Source organism: Lates calcarifer, linkage group LG16_LG22 (genome assembly GCF_001640805.2).
Source record: "Lates calcarifer isolate ASB-BC8 linkage group LG16_LG22, TLL_Latcal_v3, whole genome shotgun sequence".
Taxonomy (NCBI): domain Eukaryota; kingdom Metazoa; phylum Chordata; class Actinopteri; family Centropomidae; genus Lates; species Lates calcarifer.
In genome coordinates, this window is record NC_066848.1 from 8682825 (window position 1) to 8698743 (window position 15919).

The window sequence follows — 15919 nt, forward strand, 5'->3', positions numbered from 1 at the left end:
TAATTTAAAAAATACACAAACTTATCCAGTTTACAAACTGTGCTTGTGAGAACAATGACTTGACATACTGATATAATGTTAATATATCTGTTGGTGGGAGATACTGGACAAAAACATGTTTCAATCCCATCTCTAATGTAAACCAGACTTTGCTCTGCGCCCAGAGCATTGATAAAACCCTAATATCTCTGAGGTGCAGCGGCCATAAAAGACAAAGCATAGTGACTTTTCAAGAGGAGACCCGGAAGTGATCCTCAACATAGGAAGAACTATCGTAGACTCTCAACCTGTGCTGTTTGTCATGTATAGTTTCTCAAATCGATCAGACGTTGACATAGGGAGAAGCATTTATCAATTACCAAAAGCTGTTGTGAAGGAGGAAGTAGCAAGAAATTGACCGAAAAGCACCGTGAGAATGGCTTCCAAACATCTGCGGTTGGTTGGAGCGGAGTCGGATAGTTAAAGGTAACATAACCTGTAGCTATGTTTATGTAGCTGTTTCGTTAGGCTATTTTGTAACGTTATCGTTTTTTCTTTGCTGTGTTGGAGTTTGCAACCATGTAAAAACAACAACACGCAGCAACAATAACTAACGCTCGCTAACTACAAAGTTTTGCATGGTGCAATTATCTCCGCTCATTTGTAGCCATGTTTTCTCCTTAATAGGTGATTTGTTTACGTTGTTGATGTCCTGCCTCGTTACATCGTTTGAGGGAACTACAACTTAGGTAACAGTATACTTGTGGTTTTAGGTTAGATAAGGTTGTAAGGAGTAAAGTTGGTAGTAGTTGTTGATTGTGTTGAAAGATGCCGAATTGTAATTTTATGGGATGTTGTTGGTCGGACGGTTTATGCTAACGGTGCTACTCGTTGCCACAGAAACGATAAATTGCTAGGGCAAAATTCTAAAAAACTAAACCTAGTCTTGTAAATAAAACATCTGTATCATTTAATCTTTTCAATAGACATCCAATTGTCAAAAAAACCCATTAATGTTAATCATTCATTTGCAAAATACGACTTAATCTAGTGCTTGAGCTGATGTGACATTTCGTCATATTACATGTTATATTGCTTTGTAACTTGCTGTCCCAGCACTGAAAGCAAAAATGTCAGAATAGTTCCACACCACAATGTTGCAACGCTCAGCAACCACAGCGTGATGCTGTGCCTGGACGTGGAAGTAGTCAGCATGGATCCTGTCCAATACAGAGGAGAGGAGAGGAGAAAGAGTTTGTAAAACAGACAGGTTTGACTGAGCCAACTGTTAACACATTACTTGAGGCAGCAGTTGATTGATATTTTGGCCGCTTGGTGGCAGCAGAATCAGATGCAAACAACAATAATGACATCTTATAATATTGCTGTTGTTATCTTTTTAACAAACAGTTGCTTATTTACACATCCAGCAAAACTAGCTAATTTGGGGTTGAGTTTCTGGCCACCTGACTAATATAAGTCCTCTCTATTTCTTCTCCTTTTAGCTCTGATCCACCAACACCTTAGAAAAATATCTGTCTCTTTACCTTAATACTTTCTACCATTTCTTTACCTAAATGGCCCATTATGTGGAATTTGCTGTGTTGCTGCTGCAAGTACAGTGGTTTTCACACCTCCTTCTCTAAAACAAACAAACAAAACAGACAGCATCAGTACAGTAAAGTTGAGGCAGTAAAACCAAAACAATGAGCTGAAATACTATCAAATGCTCCTTCAAGTAGTCAGGTCAGTCTTTTCTGTGGGTTCATCACTATGCACGACCCCCTAGTTTTTAGTTTGTCTGTTACTCACTGTGGCTCAGGTTTTCTAACTGAAAGGGACTTGAAATGAGGCTAGGGGTAGACAGAGAGATGTGAAGCATGATCATTTGTACTTCTCACAGTCACCATGACTAAATCAAAAGTGGAAAGCCACAAAGTCACTGAATAGATCAGTATTTCAAGTGGTAAACACCTCAGCTCTGCTCCATTCTTATTTTAACAGCTCTACAAATATGTATCTGTATCTGTCTCAGTAGGGCTCTGATTGCTGATATTACTATGTTACTATGTTGGACACCAGTGATGTCTGTGAATCAGACACATCTTAGGTGTTTAGTTTTTGTGTCTTCTTGTCAGTTTCAGTTGGACAGATAACTTATCATTTTGCCATGTTGGCTGATGACATCAATAGTCACATTCCTGAAACAGACGGCTCCAGTGGGTACTCTCACAGTCAGTGTCTGATTCAGATGCTTGGTTTTAGTTTATGGTTATGACCCCAAATAGAAGCAACACTGATTATTCTGAGCTCAAAGCAAATAAAATTTGGTCTAAGTTTATTGTAGTGACAGAATAAAAGATATACAGATATGACAAGTAAAATATTTAGTGGAGCTGAGGCTTTGGAACAGATTTCCATGGAAATGTTGAAGAGGAACTATCCAGAAATTTCATATATATATTTCACCGCTGAGAGGACATATGTAAGCAAATAAACCCCAAAATAGCTGTAATCAGTTAGATTGGATGAAGGACAGCTGATCCTGCCATTCACAAGATAAAAAAGCCAAAGCCTGCCTCTGTCATACTTGAGTACCTTTGATTGTTTTAGCTGTGGGTTTAAGTTCAGACTTTCATGAAATTAAATCTAATTTATAGTTCATGTTGTTGTGACCAGCAGGGCCACCAGACTTGATCATCTACCTCAACAGCAATTAAAGCCTATACTGTATTTGAGTGTTGGAATGCAGGTACTTTCCTGACATTATTTTGATGTTTTTACATTTTTTACAGACTATTCCCAAGTGTTTCCCGTAAGACGGAATTACACCTTCAACTCAGCTACTACGACTGCAGCAGACTGGTTCAGGTATGGTGACATTCCACTTGCTCCAGCTGTAAGAAAGACAAGTCTTATTAAAACTGATGTAAAACACTAAAACATTTGTACCTTCCCAAGATAGGGAACCAAGCCATTCATTTGATGTAACTGTTAATGCTGCTGTTCAAAACTTTCAATGGTAAAGAGTGACACCATGTGGATACACTATGGAAGTGCAAGGAGCAGAGTAACCATATTTTTACTGTGTTGCTTAGTCAAAAATGACTCACTTAATGGTTTAAGTAAACCAGCACATTGTAATCTCTCCCAGTGTAACAATTACTCATCAGTAATGTACTATTTATCATGTAAGATCTTAAAAATAAGGGTTATCTTAATGAGTAATGGACAGATGAGATTTAAGGCTTTGAGGTTGAATGCCTTTACAATTTCATAAAAATACATCATTGATTGAACACCACAAGAGAGTCAACAACCTTTATTTATCCATATATGTGCCACTCAGAATTTGGGAAGAGGTGTTACAGGATTTGCCCTTAAGAGAAGCCTATATGGATCATTTACAATTTTTCTCTCTACAATGAGGCCATTGACAAAAATGAAGGGGGGAAATAAAGACAATATGGTCGTAACAGTGTAAACGCATGGTAATATACATGAAAGCAAAAAAGCAATAGGTATCAGTGACATCAAATTAAAATGTAGGGTAAGTTAGTATGAATAAGAACAAAAGACTCCTGAAAACCCTAACTTTTTTCTCAAATAACAGCTCGGCATACATTTCTACATAGCATGCAATAAGGCACCTATCTAACACAAGGAAGAAACCTATGCTACAATTTGAAGCACAATTGTTATCCAAATGAAAAGAAAAGAAAATATTGCTCACCATAATGTTCACTCCCATAAAAACTGTATATCTCTCATTCCCTTTCATATAACCCAAGCCATATCTAAAAAAATACATCAGTTTGTAAAAGATATTTTACACAGAACAGTAAATAGAGCGCAATCCATTGGAATTCGAAAAATCTTGTAAAAGTGAGATTTTCGTGTAGTCTTTTAGTATACACAACCTTTTTTTTTTTTTTAGATCAAATTGTGACAGTCTGCAGATCAACATGAGTAAGTGTTACCTATATTCTATACACAGGTCATTGAATTAGTCTCCAAAACAAACAAAAGTGTGATGATGCATTTCATGTACATTTGGTGCTGGGGTACAGAGGAAACTGCACAGTAAATAATTAGGACACGGGTCATGTTGTAATATGCTACCCAGTAGGTTTTTATTTCTATTATGCATTTTCTTATGGCTAAATTGCATGTCATAATAGAGTCAGGATGTCAGCCAGTATTGCTTTCTGTACAGTCTATGCAGCAGTGCTAACCCATAGCAGACATATGAGAAAACAACCTCATAAATATACAAGATGGCTCATGTCTGATGGAGCCCAAATTCAAGAACAAGCTGCATGTGAACACTTGCAACATGTTTATCTCCAACACTTAAAACAAATTAAAGTCATAAAAGGAAAAAAAAAGGTGGAGACAAAGTGGATCTTACTATCAAAAATGTAATCTTTTGGAACAGCACACTAGTCACCTATACATATATATAAAAGAAAATCAATAAGTATTTACACTGGATTTTCAATGTTTGCTTCACATGGGTTATGCAGGTGAAAAAGAAATAACTAAATCGAGACAACAGTTCTTTGTTCACCAATTGTGTTGGTAGTCTTGAATAAAGTTGCAGCTGAGAAGCACGGGTGCCCACCTCAAGGTACATAAACTGAATTCTTCTATCAAAAAGACCAGCCAGAGGGTGAAGCATATTTTCCCCAGGTAACAATTTTATCATGTAGATCTTCAAATCACGTTTTTTTTCTTTAAAAGTGTTCAAAAGAGGTCCCAGTACAAGTGAAGCACAATCACAAACAAGAATAGAGGCTCCTTCACAATCTATTATTATACCCTCTTCAAACTGAGCACAAAGTCCCGGGTTCAGCTCTGAATTATAGGTTACATGGTCCTTTGGGCCAAGCCATTTCCTTTTGAAGATGTGTGTGTTACTGTCCATTTATTCTCAACTGCTCCTCTTCACCATAGCAATGTGCTGACCTGACCACTTTGTCTATAGAAGTTGGCCTGATGTTTCCTGTGGTGTGGTGATATCAATGATGGGACCATTGGTAGAACAGAAATGGGGGGTGGGGGTGTGTGCGCTTGCATGGGACAGCTTGTGAGAGTCGGAGAGGGTGCTCACTGATCTACATGGATCCTATGATGTCTGGAGAGGGAAGATGAATGGTTAAAGCCTTTTCCACACTGGGAGCACCTGTACGGTTTTTCGACAGACAGGATGCGTTGTTTTGGGAAGGCGTTGTTAGGGAATCCCTTTCCTGTGGGGATCGTGCTGTACTGCTGCGGTTGTGGCTGGGGTGGTTGCTGTTGCTGCTGTTGCTGTTTGTTCTCCAAGTGGACTCTCTGATGCCTGGCAAGGGAGGAGGAGTGATTGAATCTTTTGCCACAGTGAGCGCAGGTGTAACTCTTTCCCTCTGAGTGGACTCTTTGGTGCCGAGACAGGGAAGAGGAATGATTGAAGCCCTTATCACAGTGGTGGCACATGTAGGGCTTGTCTCCCTGCTGGTGCACCCTCTGCTTCGGGGGAGTGCCATATGACATGGGTTTCCCAGGCTGAGGTGGAGAAAACACTGGATTCTGCAGGTGAGTCTTGTGATGGCGAGAGAGAGAAGAGGAGTGATTGAAGCCCTTGTTGCAATGTCTGCAGGTGTAGGGCTTGCCTCCGGCATGGACTTGCTGGTGTTTCTTCAGATGGCGTTTGCGAACAAAGCTCTTCCTGCACATGTTGCATTTGTACGGCTTCTCACCCGAGTGGATCCTCTGGTGCTCCCTCAGAGTGGCAGCAGCCGCAAAACACTTTCCACACTGTGTGCAGCGGTGGGGTTTGTCTCCAAGCACAACTGCAGCATGGGTCTTCTGGTGCTGCTTAAGGTTGGAAGTTGTGGCGAAGCCTTTGCCACACTGGCCGCAAGTGTATGGCTTCTCACGGGCATGGACCTCCTGGTGTTTTTTCAGATGCCTTCTGCGGACAAAGCTCTTCCTACACTGGGTGCATTTGTAGGGCTTGTCCTCTGAATGCATCTTCATGTGTTCTCTCAGGGTGATTGCAGCCGCAAAACTCTTACCACACTCTGAGCATCTGTGGGGCTTGTCTGGCAAATGAATCATCTGATGAGACTTGAGGCTAAAGGCATCAATAACATCCTTGCCCATAATCTCAACTCCAGGGGGTACATAGGGCTTTTCTTTCATGTGAATCTTCATGTGCTGCTTAAGGCTGGCCTCCACAGCAAAGCTCTCACCACAGTGGACACAGATGTAAGGATTGAGGTCCTTATGGATCTCAAAGTGTTGGTGAAGATCAGCTATGCTGCCAAAAATCTCCCCACACTCGTTGCACTGCAGGCCATGGGCTTCATGTATGATTACACCATTTTCAGACTCCACTGTCAGCTCGCCACCATGGTCAGACTCCACTTTGACCACATGCTCGCTTTCTGCCTTAAGCAGCACCTCTCCCAGCAGGGCCTCGTTTCCTGTTGTCTTGATTTCTGCTCCTGTGAAACAGTGCATCTCACCATGTTCCACTTTAATGTAATCATGGTCTGTCTCTGCTACAATTGCATCCACACAGGCTACAGCTCCGAGGTCTGTCCCCAGCCCCTGGATCTTTAAGTCTGAGCCGTGGATCTCCAACTCTAATCCACGCTTTTCTTCTGTCATGATCTCAGTTTCTGCTCCATAGTGAAGGTCGACATGGCTGTGGGCTATGACACACTCCGACCCAAGTGTGTCAAGGCCGGGTGTGTCACATTCAGTCTCTGACTCGGCCATGAGAACACACTCCAGCCCCACGACCTCCGTTTTCCTGCCGGGCGATGACTAAAGAAGGAATCGGGGTATACAGAGCTTTGTTTTTTCAGGACAGCGCTGGTGTTCTTGTCAGCGAGTCCTGCAAAAGAGGACAGTAAAGACAAAAAATAAATAATCACAATATCTTGAGTTGATTTTCAGTTATTAGTTTAGTTAATTTGGCTGGGATTATGTCAACTGAAACAGAAAAATTATCTTGAGCTAGAAGAAGGTACACTCGTTGTCCCTGACACCCTGCAAATCTAACAAAATATGATGTGGAGGTCTAGGACCAGTTATCTCTTCACTGATACAAGTCTCTTACTATTTGCAAAGTCACTCCTGAAAATCTGTTTTTGCTCAAATGTCTTGCCCTTTTACTTTCATACCTCATATGGTAGAAGGCTTATCATATACTCTTTTATACAAAATGGTCTTAATAATTTTACATGGTGAAATTAGGGTGGCAAGAGAAAAGTAGAACAATTTGACAAACACTGCTTTGGTACCAAATTCAACCTGTTGGAGAAAGAAAATGTCAGGATGATGTGTGCCATGTTTCTTATTTGATTTTACACTGTTGTATGAATATCTTCATGTACATTTAAAATTTAGATCACTCATTTTGACTGATAAGATCTCAGCGAGAACTCCTGACACAATTATGGCAGGAGACAGAAGAGATACTGAATCACCAGCCAGCTTCTCTGAAAGACAGGTTTGATGTGAGACTATTAACTCTATGTAGACTGTTTTATTGACTGGGTGTCATTAGATATTAATTTAAATTGTATTGTTGATTGCCTCCCACTGTTCTAGAGTGTGAACCCTGCTGGCCCACGACAGATATCTACAACCTCAGTCAACATAAGATAGGTGGCACAACAGCAAATGCCAGCACTAGTGGTGTGTTAGTTTAACAATAAGTGAAGCCTTTAATATTAGATGAAATGATCATTCTAGTGCCCTATTTTCATTGCCCTGTGGTCATTTGATCTATCACAGCTCGGAGTCTGCTGCAGTACATTTAGAAAACCGACTTGGCTTAAGTGAGAGACGAATTTACATTAAATGAAGTTGTGAGACTTGCGTGATTGCATGTTTTTCACATCTCACCAACAGCAGACTTGCAACACTACTTAGCGAGCTAAATGATCAATCTGTTAGCTTCGTTAGCGCTCAAGAGGAGCTTCACTTCACTAGCTAACACATTTGATAAAATCAAACTGGACCACATTTTGATCAAACTCCCAAGTCAAGCCTAATCCACCAGCCAAAGCCTGGCTGGCCTACGAAACTCGCTCATCTGCGCAATTCACTGTGCCTTATGATTAAATATCACTTGGATGCTATAGACGCATTTATATTGATATGTTTTGATATTAAACATTGAACTGTTGGTTGCTAGCCCCCCACAACAGCTACAAATAGCCTTCGTAGCCGCTAGTTAGCTGGCTATGGTGGATGGTGGGACTGGTTAACGACCAAACAGCATTGTGTTAGCTGCTAATGTGTTCACGATTTAGCCAGCTAACTAGCTTCATAGCAAAAGCAATGCGCAAGTAATTATAGTCTATATACAAAGAACGACTAAATACTTACATTAAAGCGAGAGGCTGGTGTTAAGTAATTTGGTGGATTTAGAAGACAACTACCGACGCGGAAATTCTCCTTGTGCGAGTATTAACAGGCCATCTTGTTGTGCCACACCAGCACTTCCAGCTAGCCAAGATTACATGCTCGCCTAAGATGGCTGCCGCTAGCTAACGTTAGCCTAGTTAGCTTCCGCCCTTCAAAATACACTGAATTTGAGCTACCCCCGAAGCCATCTCGGAGTGACCGAAAATTACACACTGCTAAGCCATATATGCACATGGCAGAGTTATATAGACAATATTAAACCCCGTTCAACGTGTAGTATTACCAAAGACGAAGTTCAAGGCTAATGGTAAGTAAGTTAGCAGGCTAAGAGCCACACCGTAATTCCAACCAGGAGTGGGCTAGCTGAAACAAAGATGGCTAACCGTGAGGGCGATGAATGCTGCGCCGAAAAGCCCGGGAAAGGGTGCCTTTTACTTACATAGGAATCTAAATATGACAAATCCCACGACAGGTGCAGGTTGAATCACAGTAACCGAAGAGAAAGCTACCAGACAAGCAAGTTACTTGCAGATGGAGAGGGCGCGATGAATCTTGGCTACAGTCCGGGCTAAAGCTCCGCTTCACTGCGGCAGCACCGACAGACCGCACACACGACTGCAATGGCGGCCTTGCTGAGGTTAGCAGCTATCCAGCCGAGACAATATTAGCGTGCTGGCTACGTAGCCATGATGCCAAGCTAACGAGCCAGCTAATCCAGTCTGCTAGCACGGCTATAGCCTGATGTCTAGTTTGCTACCAGCCTGTAGATTGTAAAACACTGGAGCGGAAGCCTTTCTATAAACCGCCCATCAGACCATGTTAAGATTGGTTTCGTCTGCAGCGACAAACGGGACGTAGCTTCTCCAGGAGAAGCGGATGGGTTGATTCTACAAAAATAACCTGGATGAGATTCAGAGCTGAAATAGTTTCTTATGTCAGTAACGTTATGTCGCTATGCCTGTCTGTCTTTCCCAACAGGACATAATGTTACAACCAGTGAGAGTCAAGGCCTGTATTTTTCCATTACAAAGTTCGCTACTATCACAACTGGAGACGCAAAATACACAATCCATACGCAGACTACCATAACAAATACCTACTACGCTTATACTCAGTTAAACAGAGAGTCCCCTCTCTTCGGCATTGCTGTTCATGATAGAGTAAACTGAATTTAAACGGTGAAATAATCACCAGGAATAAAGATCACGCCGGTTCTAAATGTAAAAATCATTGCATGCACACACCCACCTTTCAGTCTTTTTAGTTTCTGAGAGCTGAAGAGAAGAAAAAAAGAGAATCGTAAATATGCTTCAAACTCTGGGCTGAGAAGGGCTTTGCAAGCTGTTGTGTGCCTCGTCAAACTGCTATGTGTGTCTTCCTCTCTCTCTGCCTGTGTGTGTAGCTGGCGCCACAGCTCATCTGGCGCCAACGTTGGACTACCGACGCACTTTAGCGAAAGAAATTTTTGTCATTTCAATACAGCAAGGAAACCACTACCGCCCCCTGCAGCCTCGGAATCGTTCGTACAGGAGACCATAAATAAACACTTGACACTTAACTTCACAGCCTTAACATGTAGTATTTAGCCAGTATTTAACCAGAACTGAGGGCGCTACACTACGAAGTATTTTAGTAAATGTTTTTAGTTACTTTCCACCACTGGACTTCACTGCATTCGCTGAATTCTGACAGATTTATTTAGTAAGTATTCAAATTTTTGCAGATTTTTCCACACAAAACATGATCAACACATAATACAGTATAACATGTAGTGTTATCACACCAATGTCTCAACAGTAATAATAATAATCAAATAATATACAGTTTGTACACAATATAACTGTGAAGCAAGTCATTTATTGTGATGAATATTTTACTCTAAGTGTATTTTACAGAGAATACCTCTGTGATTTTGCATAAAATTTTAATGCTTTATACTGTGCTAAAATGACTTTTACATTTGTGAAGTTTTTGAGTATGTCTTCTCCCACTGTCATAATTGCTGACCATTTACTAAAACATAATTTTTTTATTTGTGTGTTCCCTTAGCTGACTTGTTGAGGTGTTTGCTTCAGACAAATTAAGGCAGTTTATCACAGTGCATATGAAAATTGGCACAGTGATAGGTTCTTACAGGCCTAATTGACAAATGTGCCCTAACATTACTGTGATCTGGGGAAAAAACCAAATGTAGAAACTACAGCAGCCAGCTCAAATCTGTGTAAAAATGCTGAGATATAGTGTTATGAGGCAGTATACAACAGGGGACTAAATAAACTTTTAGTAACAGAGCATGGAAGAAATTCAATAAAGAAATTCAATATGTGCTTGAAGATGGACATGGACGACCACAGTGCCAAAAGTACAGACTGACTTGAGATTTATGTGTCCATCCATCCATTAGCCATATTGTTTATTGTCTGAGGGTCGTATGGGAGCTGGAACTGAGATGTATATGTGCGTCAGTATTTCTAGAAAGCACGAATCTGAAGGTGTGGAAAATATGGACACATCTGCACAAAATTGCAAAGACTAGGAAAGTCAAACATGACAGGTTACAAATATTGATTTTACATATCAAAGTGATTTTGACAACTGTGCCAGGAAACATGTCACTTAAATAAGGCATAAAAAATTACAGAAAAATACAAATGAACTGTCCTAGTAAGGTGCTGAGCCAGTGCAAACTGCTGGAACAGGTCCAGTGCACATTGGGTTCTCCACGTCTCTGAAATTGTACTGAAGGGAAAAACAATTTTATTGTATTATCCTATCTATATATGTTCCACACTTCCTTTGTATACAGTATACTATATTTTAGGAATAGAGGGTAATCAGAGGGTTATATACTTTGTGTAGTAATTAATTAATCCCACAAGATGATGCTGTTTGCCAGTGTTAGTGAATACAATACTGTCCATGCTATCCATTTGCTTAAATGAACAATAAATAATAAATGTTTTCATAAATAACTTTAATAATTTGCTCTTGTCTGTAATAAAGTCTGTCTTAAACAAGTGTGTCGTATATCAAGAAAGGCTCAGTTTTTAGTTGGGTAGTTTCAGCTTTTCCACTCCTTCCTCTCCTCTCCTTAGTCTCAGTCCTCTTTGTTTCAGTCAGTACATTTGTAGTAACACCCATTCCCTGACTATTAAACACCCAACCTGGAATACTGGTTTTACGACGAGAGTAGACCACATAGCTAACATTCTGTCACACACAGTGTTAGTCACACAGTTTCACTGAAGCTGTTAACTTCAGGAGCTCATTTTCTCAGTTTTCCCATTCACTTTTTGTCAAGTCTTTTCTGTAGCTGTTGATTTCAACACATTTTATTAAGAGTTTGACACATTGCTGCTGAGCTAGATCACCTGTGGATTTCAATTTTGTCGTCATATCAGCTGGACATCTTTTTTTAACTCCTGGTTAAAAAAAAAAAATGTCTCACCCGAGCACGCTGGATTTAGACAGATACAGCACCCTGGACAAATCTCGTCGCTCTACCAGTCGAAGTCAGCTTAGGGTTAAGGATAAGTATGGGGATGTCCTGTGTGACTTCTGCACATCAAGGAAGCAGAAGGCTGAGAAATCCTGTTTGGTGTGCCTGGCAAACTACTGCGAGACTCACCTCCAGTCTCACTATAGCTATCCGGCCCTGATGAAGCATAAGCTGGTCAAAGCTACGGGTCAGATGAGAGAGAAGATGTGTGCACAGCATGACAAGCTACTGGAGGCTTTTTGTCGCACTGATGAGACATCAGTTTGTGTTCTGTGCATGATGGATGAACACAAACACCACGACACCGTCCCAGCCGGAACTGAGAGAACTGAGAAACAGGTAAGTGGTGAAAATAACAGCAAATAATTCACCTGCAGCGTCATCATCCACTTACAATGTGCAACTTCAATGTCATACCCTCTACAGAAACAGCTTGGTACAACGCTGCACAAATCTCAACAGAGGATTGACCAGAGAATTAAAAAGTGGCAGGATCTCCGGCAAGCTGTGGAATCAGTTAAAGTAAGTTAAATAAAAAGCATCACTTCAGTCACACTACTGTAAACACAACCACTGCTAAAAACAAGTCATTCTGGTTTGAAAAATAACAGCTTCCCATTCATATTTTAACAAACTCTGTCCCATCAGCACTCTGCTCAAACGGTCCTGGAGGAGAACGAGCGGATCTTCACTGAGCTTTTACTCTCCATAGAGAGGAAGTACAATGAAGTCAAGGAGATGATCCGCTCCCATGAGAGGACCACTGTGACACGGGCCGAGATACTGCTCGACCGCTTGGAGGAGGAGATCACCCTGCTGAGGAAAAGACACAACGACCTGGAGAAGCTCTCACACACTGATGATCACATACACTTTCTACAGGTGAGGATGATCTGTGCTGAGGAACCTGAACAAGACAGTGGGTGGTCAAAAAGAGGGAGGTCTTCTGAGAAAACTAGACGCCATGTTTAGGCTATTTGCTAAATATGTCTCATCTCTCATCATGTATCTCCCACCTTCTTCTTTTTTTTTTTACTAGAGTTGGCAGTCTCTGTCAGGACCCTCAGGATATGAGGACCTCAACAACATCAGTGTCGCTCCCTACTACTCTTTTGATGCGACCAAGAAAGCCATTGCTGCATTGAAATTACAAGTAGAAGAAGTCAGCAAGACTGAAATGAGCAAAATTTCAGGAGCAGGTGGATAAAACTGATCTTTCCTCCTTCATTTCATGTAGCATTGATATCTCTATGCTGGAGGGGATGTTGTTTAGTCTGACCTTTGTTTCCTGAAGCGTATCATGTGTTTTTCATCTGTCTCCTCATAGTGAAAGAAGTCTACATCACACAAGAAGGCGAGACAAAGACAAGAAGAGAATCAAGTTTGAGGGAAGAACCAAAGACAAGAGAGGAACCAAGAACAAGAGAGGATTTTTTGAAATGTGAGTTACTTGGTAACTTTTTACAGAGAAGCCTGCTTTTACCTGGTTGCTAAACTTTTAGCACCAACTTGGTATGGCTACTCAGTCCAGTGATCATATCTCACCTCACTCATATTCCAGTATGTGGATTTTGTACTATCCAGGCTTGAAAAGTGCCAGTCATGGTTTTGTGTGAAAGTAAAGTCTGCATCCCTAACAAGGGGATGACAACGCCATGTGGTGAAGCAACTGAAACTAGTCTTATGGAAGGCACGCTACTTGCAGAACAGGTTTGGTGAAATGTAAGACAACAAACTTACAGTTCAGTATTACTTAAACAAACACAGGTGTTCCTGCTTTTCCACCTGTGTGGGAGTTACAAGCCAAAGGTTTTACTGAGTTACCTTTGTTATTCCTGAACATGAATGAGGCAAAAAGAAGGCACAGCAGGGCTCATAGAAGCATCTAATCTCAAATAGACAAAACATATGACAGCATTAAACTGGAAAACAGGGACTAAACAACACAAAGAGGCTCAATAACTATCTTGTCCCACATTGTTTAGACGCCTCCCAGTTGATTCTGGATGTCAACAGTGTCCACCCCAACCTTCACCTCTCTGAAGGTAACCGAACAGCTACGATGAAGAGTGAGCCTAAGAACTACCCTGACCACCCTGACCGATTTGACCACTGGCAGCAGGTGAGAATTTACTGCCCACCACAATGTCATTTTGTGCCTGGAAAAAAAGAAGAGTGGAGGTTAATCTGTTGTGAATGGTATAGAGCCAAATGATCATGTTATCCAGAAGGGAGATGCTCTCTTAATTGCTCTCCTGAGGCAGTTCAAGTTTAAGTTCATTTTTTCACTTTGCCTGATATACCGTATTTTCCTTCGCTCCCTTTGTTTGTATTGATTGAAAATTGCTATCAATATTAGGGTTTTTGTATTAGTTTTTGAAGTTATCCTTACAAAAAATATGTAAAGTCTGTAAATCTAACTAGCTGTTATAAACTGAGCATAAAGCAACACTTTGTCCTTCAGTATCTCATTTAATCTATTCTCCTGCAGGTGCTGTGCAAGGAGAGCGTGAGTGGGAGTCGTTGTTACTGGGAGGTGGACTGGAGGGGCACAGAGATAGACGTGGCTGTCACCTACAGGGGAATCCGCCGTAAAGGAAACGGGAATGAATGCAGCCTGGGCTGGAACGACAAGTCCTGGAGTCTGTACTGCTCTGACTCCAAATTTTCCATTGTGCACAATAACAAGAGTAAAGACATTCCAGCTCCTGTGACATCCCGTATTGGTGTCTACCTGGATCATGCAGCAGGCACACTTGCATTTTACAGTGTCTCTGATGGCATGCAGCTTCTGCACAGAATCCAGACTACATTTACAGAGCCCCTCTACCCTGCATTCAGTGTGTGGGGCTTTGGTACCAGTATAAGACTGTAGGAGAGCAAGTTACACAATATCCCAATATTGCTGTAAAATTTGAGTTGGATTTATTCTTGTTGTATTAGTTTTACCTATTGCTAGAATTATTGTACAAATATTCAGTCCAATCAATATGTTTTGAAAAACATAAAAAAAAATGTGTGAGCTGTAGGTAGGAAACATGTTAAATCCCGTTATATTGTTATGTTAAAGCATGTTATATTTACAGTTAATTATTGGTATGTTAGATGCTGTCTGTGAAATTGAATCACAATAGTTACCGTGGACTCCAACATGGGGTAGGCCCTCAAAAAGCCTGTTATTAATTTTTATCTGCAATTTTGAAATGTTGTATTATTAGCATTATAAATCAACTATCATTGTTGGCTGATTAGATTTGACAGGTGATTTCTACCATAGCCTCTGTTTGTATTGTGTATACAGTTTAAAGATGCTTGTAATTAAAGATAACCTTTGAAACATGGTGAGTTTAGAGTTTGGTCAGGTTTACTATTTTTTTTCACAAACCAATAAACCTTTTGCAGATATTGATTGTGCCTTTAAGTTCTTAAAGACTTATTGTACTACTTCTGTGTTTCAGCAGACAGGGCTAACTCTTGTTGGAAACAGAAATTCTACAAATAAGTGAAGAATAAGATGGCTTACCAAATGTGTCTTATTCAGGGCATAATGTAGACCAAAACAAAACAAAACTGTGAAAATACTAAAACAAACTGTATTGTGTTGAAATCAGCTGAGATTTCAGACTGTACATGCTCTCTCAAAAGCATTATAAACACTCCATTACTGGATGCCCTAATTAGGACGACATATGCATGTTTACTTCTTTATTCAGTAGAGGTGTAACATACAAACAACAAAACAAAATTAAACGGCAGTCAAGGCTGCATATAGGGTCCAGGGTTTCATGCTACATCATTGATATTAACTATTTAATGTAGGGCTAATCTTGATTTATTTATAAATGCATTTAAATTAAAATTTTGATCAATCATTACTAGGTATTGGGCCCATCATGTCCAGGTCATCATTGGGAGATAAAGGTGTAGAGAAATACTAAGTTAAAACTCCAGGGGGCAGCAGAAACACGTAGAAACACGCAGGTTTTAATTCTAACCGCACACACACACACACACACA

The 15919-nt window shown here is 40.6% G+C and overlaps 2 protein-coding genes and 1 long non-coding RNA gene across 5 annotated transcripts; 2 read left to right on the forward strand and 1 right to left on the reverse strand.

The window, feature by feature from the left end:
- The first annotated feature begins 67 nt into the window (after positions 1-67).
- On the forward strand, positions 68-3667 carry LOC108884498 (uncharacterized). The gene is made up of 2 exons (XR_001961068.2): positions 68-465; positions 2775-3667. It is a non-coding gene; the product is annotated as an uncharacterized LOC108884498 (long non-coding RNA).
- Positions 3287-9832, reverse strand: si:ch211-198a12.6 (uncharacterized protein LOC563253 homolog). 3 transcript variants are annotated; one of them, XM_018678364.2, is made up of 2 exons: positions 9652-9832; positions 3287-6862 (listed from the first exon to the last, which is right to left on the reverse strand). In XM_018678364.2, the coding sequence occupies exon 2, from the start codon at positions 6742-6744 to the stop codon at positions 5089-5091; it is 1656 nt and encodes a 551-aa protein (XP_018533880.1). In that variant the 5' UTR covers positions 6745-6862; positions 9652-9832; the 3' UTR covers positions 3287-5088. The 3 variants fall into 3 exon arrangements, with proteins under 3 accessions (XP_018533880.1, XP_018533889.1, XP_018533897.1); XM_018678373.2 differs by lacking the exon at positions 9652-9832 and adding an exon at positions 8843-9604; XM_018678381.2 differs by lacking the exon at positions 9652-9832 and adding an exon at positions 8365-8777.
- A 1592-nt stretch (positions 9833-11424) lies between these two features.
- On the forward strand, positions 11425-15166 carry ftr14l (finTRIM family, member 14-like). Its single transcript, XM_018678398.2, has 7 exons — positions 11425-12241; positions 12329-12424; positions 12551-12784; positions 12942-13101; positions 13230-13343; positions 13888-14024; positions 14394-15166. Exons 1-7 carry the CDS (start codon positions 11843-11845, stop codon positions 14775-14777), a joined length of 1524 nt encoding a protein of 507 aa, XP_018533914.1. The 5' UTR covers positions 11425-11842; the 3' UTR covers positions 14778-15166.
- Positions 15167-15919: the final 753 nt, after the last annotated feature.

Bases quoted from the DNA above. Each gene is read 5' to 3' on its own strand.
- si:ch211-198a12.6 (XM_018678364.2), bottom strand. From the start codon at position 6,744: ATGGCCGAGTCAGAGACTGAATGTGACACACCCGGCCTTGACACACTT.
- ftr14l (XM_018678398.2), top strand. From the start codon at position 11,843: ATGTCTCACCCGAGCACGCTGGATTTAGACAGATACAGCACCCTGGAC. The intron at 12,242-12,328 runs GTAAGTGGTGAA...TACCCTCTACAG, and splicing joins CTGAGAGAACTGAGAAACAG to AAACAGCTTGGTACAACGCT. The intron at 13,344-13,887 runs GTGAGTTACTTG...CACATTGTTTAG, and splicing joins AAGAGAGGATTTTTTGAAAT to ACGCCTCCCAGTTGATTCTG.